At 38.0% G+C, this 9,688-nt stretch overlaps 1 protein-coding gene across 2 annotated transcripts; it reads right to left on the bottom strand.

The window, feature by feature from the left end:
* Positions 1 to 1,205: 1,205 nt before the first annotated feature.
* LOC124018670 (ALX homeobox protein 1-like) lies at positions 1,206 to 7,949 on the bottom strand. Of its 2 annotated transcripts, XM_046334010.1 has the most exons (4): positions 7,596 to 7,949; positions 6,399 to 6,703; positions 5,502 to 5,630; positions 1,206 to 2,262 (listed from the first exon to the last, which is right to left on the bottom strand). In XM_046334010.1, the coding sequence occupies exons 1-4, from the start codon at positions 7,819 to 7,821 to the stop codon at positions 1,933 to 1,935; spliced, it is 990 nt and encodes a 329-aa protein (XP_046189966.1). In that variant the 5' UTR covers positions 7,822 to 7,949; the 3' UTR covers positions 1,206 to 1,932. The 2 variants fall into 2 exon arrangements, with proteins under 2 accessions (XP_046189966.1, XP_046189967.1); XM_046334011.1 differs by lacking the exon at positions 5,502 to 5,630.
* Between the last annotated feature and the right edge of the window lie 1,739 nt (positions 7,950 to 9,688).

Below are 9,688 nucleotides of genomic sequence, written 5' to 3'. Positions count from 1 at the left end.
TAGGAGTCCCTTAGGGTGGCGCACAATTGGCCCAGCGTCAATTGGGGTAGGCCGTAAATGGGAATTTGTTCATAACTTTGTTGCCTAGTTACATAAAGGTTAGATTTAAAATGAGCCACGCACTCCAGCACAGTAGGTGGTGGCATGCACCTTTAATGTTGGTTTGCAGACCACCGTTATGAAGACGACGACATAAGGTCAACACAATCGTGCATTAGATGACGGGTTCGGGGTACTATTTCTGAAATTTCACATAATACAAAACGTTCTTCTTTCGCATACTATTTAGTACACTAGTCTGGGTATTTGGACATACTATCTGTATGGGGGTAGTAGACGTTGGTCTATTATTAACTTGCCTCCTCCATCCTTTGGAACGAAGCATATTGACGTGAATCATTAGCTTATCCTATGCGGTATATGGTCTTTTGGAAGTCTACTGAGCAGGCTAGATGAATATATGAATTTTAGTAAGTTAAGAGTTTGAGTTTAATTAAAAGTAGAGATAATCCGAAGCCAAGAAAAGTACATCATTCTTGTAATGACATGCGTTGCAATTGACCCAATGTGCTCTGACTCAGTCCAAAAGATCTGCATTCTGAAAGCCAAGACCTCAAATCATATGTCAGGCTGACCACTCTAATTTTTCCAGATCTTGTTTCAAGCCTTAAACTTCTCAATAAAGGACCCTTGTTTTGGTACGTTGTAGATACATTAAAATACTCTGATACATAGTTTTGATTGGCAATAGCCAGGAAGTGAAGTAGTGGCAATAGCCAGGAAGTGAAGTAGTGGCAATAGCCAGGAAGTGAAGTAGTGCCCTAGGAAAACAAAGGCAGTGCCATATCAAAGCACCTGACACAACTTACGGTTGTAATTGAATCAAGCATGCCATTAATATGGACAAGTTTTCCACAATGAGATGAATAGGCAGAGATCTCAGAGAGAGAGAGAGAGAGCAGCACAACGGGTTGCAATCCCCTTTTAGAAGAGTACAAAGGCATGCTGTTCTATGCCCGTTGTGCTCTCTCTCTCTCTCTCTCTCTCTCTCTCTGAGATCACTGTTCAGTTTCCATGTGGGCTACAGCATATAATGTGTGTGACTCTAGGAGGGAGAGAGGGGGTCCCGAGTCTATAATGAGCGAGGGAAATACAATAAAAGAAAAAATATACTATCAAAAAAGATGTCACAACATATGTTTTTATTACCTTATTACAAAAATACCAACTGCTTCCGGTGCTGGTGCCATATGACACAAACAGAGCCAATGGGGGTTAAATAGCTTTGCTGCAAAGCACACAGACATGTTAGTGTGTCAGTCCATTTCATTTCTGTTCAGGTCCTCTGTATGTCCAGAGCTGCATGGGGCAATGTAATTAGAAAGCACAGGGAATGACAATATAAACACCTCAACACTTGTACTGTAAGTCCTACAGTGTAGAACAAACTGAAGTTGAGTTTAAAAGCCATAGACAACCACGTTTTCAGCAACACATTGTGCCTCATTATGAATAATAATTGGCAAAAAGGGCCCACTTAGGGGAGCGTTTCCATTACACTTTCACATCGGTTGTTAACCTGAAAGTATGTGTCGCCTGTGTGGATTAAAACTGATATGCACTCACAGCTCGACCTTGATGAGGCGACCTTTCAATAACCTTTCAGTTCATCATCTCTGTCCTCTCAACTTTGACCAAAAGGGTCACAGTTTGTTGGGGCATGTCTCTCCAGCAGATGGCTAGTCAGCGATCAGCATCTAGGCCTACATCATTTCAAATTGAAGGTGGTCCTCTTCCATCAATCCGGTGTCACAGTCAGTTCACTGTCAGTCATACAACATTGGGGATATAATTATCGTGCGTAGTATTAATGATAAAGTTAGAGTGGCTGTGAGTCAGTTGTTTGGGAGGACAGAAAGTTCACAATCCCAATCAAATGGCCCAGGATATGTTAGCCGCATGTTCCTTGGCCTTCATCCGCAGCACGGCGATGCTGGATGAGCGTCTCTCGAACTCAGGCTTGGCCTCCAACGGGTGTCCGTTGGGTGAGGATGTGAGGAGAGAGTCAGCCGTGAAAAAGTTGTTGATGGAGACGTGTCCAAACTGGTTCTGCTGGTTAGGGAAGCCCACATACCCGTGGTCGGCTGCGGAGCGGGGGGAGTGGGAGTAGGAGGTTACACAGGGAGGAGATCCACGGGGGAGCATGCAGGAGGACACCATTGAGCCACTGGGAGCAGGGCTGGGCCACAGGTTGTTGGGGATCTGGGAAGGGAAATGATAGGTCATTTATCTGGTTATTGATTGACCTTTCTATTCTATCAGGAAAGTTGAATGATCTTGATTATGAATTGCTCCTGACGTTTTGAATATTCATAATCCAATTGTGTGTATTATAAAGGTTTTCTATTTTCTTCTCATTGGTTCTATTAAGGATTTTTTTAATTCGACAAAGTGTCATCTTTTTAGATTTATCAGTCATTACATTTTAGACAACGATAATATATGATATACCATTTCATCCAAATGTGTAACTTTAGAACAGGCTACTTCAGATGGGGTGGCAGTAACCTAATGGTTAGGGCTTTGGGCCAGTAACTGAAAGGTTGCTGGATCGAATCCCCGTAGCTGACAAGGTAAAAATCTGTCGTTCTACCCCTGAACAAGAAAGTTAAACCTGTTAACTCTTCCCCGGTATGCCTTCATTGTATATAAGAATTTGTTCTCAACTGACTTGCCTAGTAAAATAAATGAAAAATAGCCGACAGTATATAGCTTAGGCTACCAGATCAGATGTCAGAAATTGTATTCCTGATTCATTAGGAAAAATCACATCTTGAAGATTAGTATCTGCACCCATCCTTTCCCTTGCAACTACTGTAACATCCCTGCCAAATGTTGGTTTACAGACGCATCTAGAAACTTAATTGTGGTGGGGGTGAAGATTTTGCTATGGTTTGGTGGTCATATGTAATGACGGTTTGTTTAGCGTTGCATGGGGATTTCATTTCATTTTCAACTGGTTACAATCAAAATGATTTCCATAAACAGATGACATCAGAGAGTATATCAGATATGACCTCAATGATCTGTAAATATAGTCAAATTTTTTGAACAAACGTAATATTTTTAAACAGAACCAGACTCTGCTTTTTCATAGAAATGTCCATGTCCAACCCACAAAAATGCAATTTATGTTCCCCCCTAAAGTATTTACAAGGAATAAATCATCAACTTTGAACTGAATTGAGTCATGGCCGTAAATCAAACAGTAAGATACATGGACATGCTTCAATCACCCACTTAGCATCTGTACCATAGAATTAGAAATTAGAACACTAGAATGGGCATGAACCTTATGATGGGATAAAGATCAGGGCCCTGTTGCATAAAACGTTACCCTTAAGGGTTTGACTGAAGGAATAATTTCCCCTTACCTAAGGGAATTGTTTAAGGGCATGGTATAGAGCCTCACAAATACTTTAGGTAAGGGCATATTTGAGGGGTTTTATGGTAGTTTAAAGGCACATATGGCAGAAGGAGTATCTGGTTACCGTGGAGATGGCCTGATTCACTGTCTAAACATCTACAGTAGTCAAAGAGATCACTTTCATTTTGTGAGATAGCAAAATGGAACATCTACAATCAAAAAGGACAAACAAATTGATTCAGGAGATAATAAACCATGTTTCTTGACATAGTTTGTCAAACTTGTTTATATGACTTTCTAATACATCAAGCTAACTAGCCAGCTAGCTTTGTGGCCATATATTATGCACCTTGCATTGTTTAGCTATGTAGCTAGCTGGTTAATGTTTTCCTTTTGTAACCAGAGCACCACAAAATGGTGTTTACATTGATATCCATAATGAATGAAGCAGGTAAGGGGCCTCATGGGCACCCTTAACTTTATTTAAGGGGGAAATGTACCTTAAAAATGTTTGTGCAACTGACTTAAAGTTAAGGAAACTTTAAGGGAAAAGATAAGGGGAAAATATATAGGTGTTTTATGCAACCAGGCCCAGTCAGGGAGTTGGTCAATCATGGTTTGCCCGTGCTGTGATAAGTGTTTATCTGTACTGTAGCTAGCTAGGCAGACAGTTTTAGAGGAATGATTCTATTAATTTTTCAAATTAACTGCCAATATGCCGACATTCCAATCAAATAATACACTCAATCCGCAGTCATACATTGGTTGAAAACAGTTGATGATAGGACTTAGACAAGTTGTAAATGCATATAGTAGCACTCACAGCTTTCCAAGAAAACCAAGATGTTTACATTTATTGTCTGTTTAAATATATTTTAGAGTCTATATATAGACTACAGGAAATTGGTAGGCTATAAAGCCTGTATAAATGTTTTTTTTAGAATTATATGACAATATTTTAGGTTGACAATATTTATATTACAGAATTTCTGATATAGCCTATCACATGCCTTAGCCTACATGTATTTTCATGCATAAGTGAAATTACTGTTGGATTATGCCTCGGGTTTGGGTTTCCCCCTTGACCGATATGACTGCCATTTGCATCATAACTTATTTTAAAGGGATGCGTTTTGGCAGTCCCTTGTGGCTTTACGTCTTATATTGGCTTTAAAGGAGCAATGTCTTGTTCAAACAATAAGTAAGCCGTTACCCCGCCACTGATTTGGTAAATAGCGAGATGGGCCTGGAGAAATGTAATCGCTCTCAAATTCATGGACTGAGCTATATGGATGCAAGTACTGCCCGTGACCATGTTTTTAGGATGTACAGTGTTTGTTTACAATGACATAATTTACAAACAAAGGTGTAAAACAAGCTTATATTTTCGGTTCTGATGAGGTAAGACAATTGAACTAAGCTCATGAGGCATTTATAAATTATATTATTTAAGTATCAATGGGTATATATATATATATATATATATATATATATATATATATATATATATATATATATATATATATATATATATATATATATATATATATATATATATATATATATATATATGATATACCAAACATGAATGTAGCAATCAGTGATTGCCCTTTTAAAAGCCCATACGCCTAAACTAGCCTCCACCCATTGACTTGGATAAATACTTTTCTGAGAAATCTGAGATGCCATTAATTTCAATGGTTTGCCGAGATACGTTCTAAATCAACTTTCAAAGTATTATCTAAAATATGGTGCATAGCACACATCTTATTAACATAGGCCTATGTCAAGGATGCTCAATATATCAAGGTGCGGTGGCAAGCAAGAGCATTATCATTTGATTTAATATACTAAATGTGTAGGCTACTAACCTACCTAGGCTACACTTGAAAATACAAAAGATAAATGAGTGTGGCTAAATACGCACGATGGGCTCTAATTATTGTTAACAATGACCAAGTATTACACCAAAATCAAATGATTAATTCCATATGATAGAGAAGTTAAATTAGTCTAGCAAAAAGTATTCAATAGTGGTAGTGAAACCGTGTCTCTGGTAAAAGCGCAAACTTGCTTGTGAGTAGCTATCCGTCCTTGGCAACACTGATATGTCATATGTCGCTGCAAAATGACTTTTTGCCTGTTGAATCTGCCCATAACGTTCTCTTTTTCTCCACTTGGCTCTTCTGTTTTGAAACCACACCTAGAGGGAGAAATAGAGAAATATAATCAAAATTTTCCTAAACAGAACTGAGCATATGGGCCTATAGGCTTAAGCTATAGCCTAGGCTACCCTTATTTTTCGGCATGATATTGTCTGTAGACAATATTTGGTGACATGGGCCTAATAATTACCTGAGCACTCAGATACAATCCATGTTAAATAACGTGCGCACATTTGTGATTCACAGTATATAATGTATTACAATTATTTTAATAGGAACTCAGTCCGCATTTAAATTTACTTTTGAAAGTTGTAATAGTAGAATGCAGGAGGTGAAATTTCCAAATTGGGTAGTGCATCACCAGTACCTCTTGTCATGTTAGTCATTTTATACCTTATAGAGCTTTTTATAACTTGTCAGAAATGTCCAGATCAACTAGCCGATGTCAGTTAACGCTTTTTATTTCGTTTTTTAGCCTATAGTTATTGTTGTCATTTTTTAGTCTCTGAAATATCACATGAATACACATTAGACATGGCAAAATATATAAAATTGCAATTAAATTAACTTTAAAACGGCAACATTTTCTTTGCACCTCATGACAAAAATGTTTAGAAATAAGCTTTAAATCTCCAACAACAAGAAGGGTGTGAACAGTTTGTGTCATGAACAGTGCTTGTGCCCATAGAAATAGACCTGGCGCGTGCGCAGGGGTGGGCGCAGGATGTTCCCCGATGCTGTGGAAAGGTTTTGGAACCCCTGGTCTAGAGATTAACTGAATGAAAGTGAGAGAGAAGTAGACCTACCTGCACTCTGGCCTCGGTTAGCTCCGTTCTCATCGCCAGCTGTTCTCTCACATAAACATCTGGGTAATGAGTTTTCTGAAACACCTTCTCCAACTCCTCCAGCTGTGCGCTCGTGAACGTCGTCCTGTGCCGCCTCTTCTTACTGCTCGATACGTTACTGTCACACTTGTCACTGATTTCGTACAAATCCGTTTTCTCCTGACCTGCCATTACCGGCGAGTCCCTCAGATTGCAACAGTTGACTATCGACCTACCGAGGTCCACGTGCAAGGTATCTTCTTCAGTTTTGGGGACACCATAATTCGCTATAGGAAAGAAATAGAAAAATATTATTATTAATATGATACATCAATGTTTATATAATTTATTAGTATAAATACATAAACTAAAACATAGTTTAAAATAGTGTTATTTTAGATAACAGGGCTATTCATAAATTCGGCTACTTTAAAAATGTTTTATTTTCCTTTTATAGGCCCAATAACACGTTAGCAGAATCTTTCAATCTTGCAACAATACTAGTATATATGCTGGCTGCCAGATGCTACATTATAAGGTCATCTTTGCACAACAGGCAAGTGACAGGCCTATAAAGAATATTGACAACTCTATTTAATGTAAGAGATGTTGTATAAGCCCATTTGTCCTCAAACCATAAGCAGTTAATTAATGTAAACACATTTGCACGTTAGCATTTCAGTTTTGATAACGGTTGATATTATTAATATTATTATTGACAAAGCCAGAAACACATATTTTCAAAACCACACTTTCTAGGATATTCATAATTTTATGACATTTAAAATATGACCACAACTGCCCATTGCTCTTTCAAGGTATTCCTAATATAAAGATATATAAAAAACTAAATTGCCTCAATCCAATAGCTTTCTGGCATTCAAACAGTTTTTTTGGACAGCACTAAGAATGACATAACACATAAATAAATGACTTGTTTGAGATATGGCACATACTTCTCGTTTCACAGGCACAGTACTATTTGGATGCTAAAATAACATGCGTAAAATAACCTAAGACATATTTTCTTCAATAACATTTCGGTAACGCTTTTAGCTTGCAGGTATAGCCTTACAAATCGCATCAATAACACATCCAGCATACACATTTCTCCGGCAGTTGAAAAATATATTTGGTAACGCTTTACGCACGCACAGTGAAAAGGGGCCAGTAACTAACCGTTTTGTTCTCCACACGGTGAGGACCGCTCCATTCGCGTGTTGTGCTCGGTGGTCTGTAGCCCGAAAGCCTGCACACACTTGGGCGAAGTTTTGCTGTAGTACTGTACACTGTCCAAACTCTCCATAACTTGGTCCAACCCGCTGCCAGAGCCCATGTAATAGTCGCTGCTCTTAATTGCTTGACACTTCAATGCGAATTTATCGTTCACGTATTCCATCATCATCTTCTTCTTCCTCAGATCCCGTCGCTCAAATTAATCTTGTCAACTGACCAAATATAATTTCTGTTGACGTTCGACAAAATGGAGCATCTATATAGGTTACCCTGGTTAGACAATCATTCGCCAAAGCCGTTAGTTTGTCTAGTCTTAAAGGCACTAGCTATGGTCCCTTTATAAAGGGAGGGAGAGGGGGTTCATTGAAGAAGCCTCCCTACATTTGAATATGGAGCAGTTAATTATAACTCCTCCCACAATCCAAACCAGACACACATTAAGGGATTCTCGACCCTAGAAAGAATCTAAAATCAAACAATGACATTGAATTTAATTTACAACACGTTTAGATACCCCAAATAGAGAGAGGTGACCTAGTGATTTATCTAGCCTACTGCAAATTGAGACTGCAAATACAATTTGTAAGAGCGCATGGCTAATTTAAACGGAAGATTGTCTTCTACACTCACTTGGCAATTCACGTTTCTGGTTGAAATCGGCCTATTGCTGTAATAATCGGAAGAACTACTTTCATGGCAATATATTTAGGAAAATATAAATACACAGTATAACGACTTATGGAGATATTTAAAACATCTACAACTTTTTGGACTTCAAAACGATGCTTTTAAATGCAATACGTTCAATACAAAGTGTTGGTGGCTTTTTAGATAAATTATAGGCATTGCAATTAAAACGGATTTATGTGTGTGCTTTGAAAGACAGACCTCCGCTGTGTGCAAAATTGTGCTAATTCCTTTGCTCTACAGTAGCATATATACTAATAATCATCATCATCTGCATTATTATTATTATTATTATTATTGTTGTTGTTATTAATACTAATAATAATTATAAACGTTTCCCTCGTTTGGCATTTTCGTTGTTACGTTTCAGCACATTTGTTGCATTAACACAGCAAAAAAATATTCTGATTAGGCTATGCAAGGTTTTTTTTTAAATTCAGTAACATGTATTGTTTGGTTTAGGTTTAATTTGGGCCTATTGCCCATATTGCAATACAGATATGTTCTAAATCTATAACACCTGAAGCATGCATGGATTAGTACACTGTCAGCGCGACCCATTGTAGTTGAATGTCTTATTATCAAATTGAATCTATAATGTACCAGTTTTTAACAGGGGATCAAAGAAAGTTCATAATGCAGGAATCATTATGGAATGATACGTATTATAAGGCGCTCGGGTGCTTAAAATTCGCAATGCATTTAGACAAATGCATCATATGGGTTTTGCATTTTAGTTTTACCAAACATAGGCTATTTAGTTATAGCTAAAGTTTGGGTGTGCCTCAATGGTGCTTGCCTTCCAGTATTTCCGAGCTAATAGTTCTGCATGTTTGTGAAGTGGGAATTTTATCACAACAGGACACTTTGGAAAACGTATTTTTAACTTTTGGGAAACGAATAAAGACGTTTACAGTGATGACATGGACATGTCAATGGAATCTGTGTGTCATGTTTATATCTCTCAATGTTCCGCAATGTTAATCGGATTTAGTGAGAGTCCCTGGAACTTCCAATAGGAGCAATATACAGCACTCACTGCAACTCACACTAAACCATGTGGCCGGCATATTCTTCTACAAGCAATGAATGCAATGCCCGGTCCAATTTAACAGACCAAACTACATAACGAAAGACACGATGTCAGAATGGCCAGATATTATACATTTACCCATTAAACAGTTAATACTGCATTCGTGGTATGGTTTTGAGAACAACCACACGAGTGAATTTATATGCCAGGGAGAAACAATTGTGTGGACAAATGTATTAGTCACCACCACTGCATTAGCATGTTGTGCGTAATTGCGTAAACGCGTGTGTTTCCTTTTCACTCTATATTCTTTCAC

This window comes from Oncorhynchus gorbuscha, unplaced genomic scaffold, assembly GCF_021184085.1.
Source record: "Oncorhynchus gorbuscha isolate QuinsamMale2020 ecotype Even-year unplaced genomic scaffold, OgorEven_v1.0 Un_scaffold_556, whole genome shotgun sequence".
NCBI classification, from domain to species: Eukaryota; Metazoa; Chordata; class Actinopteri; order Salmoniformes; family Salmonidae; genus Oncorhynchus; species Oncorhynchus gorbuscha.
This window is presented reverse-complemented; position numbering and strand designations above follow the sequence as displayed.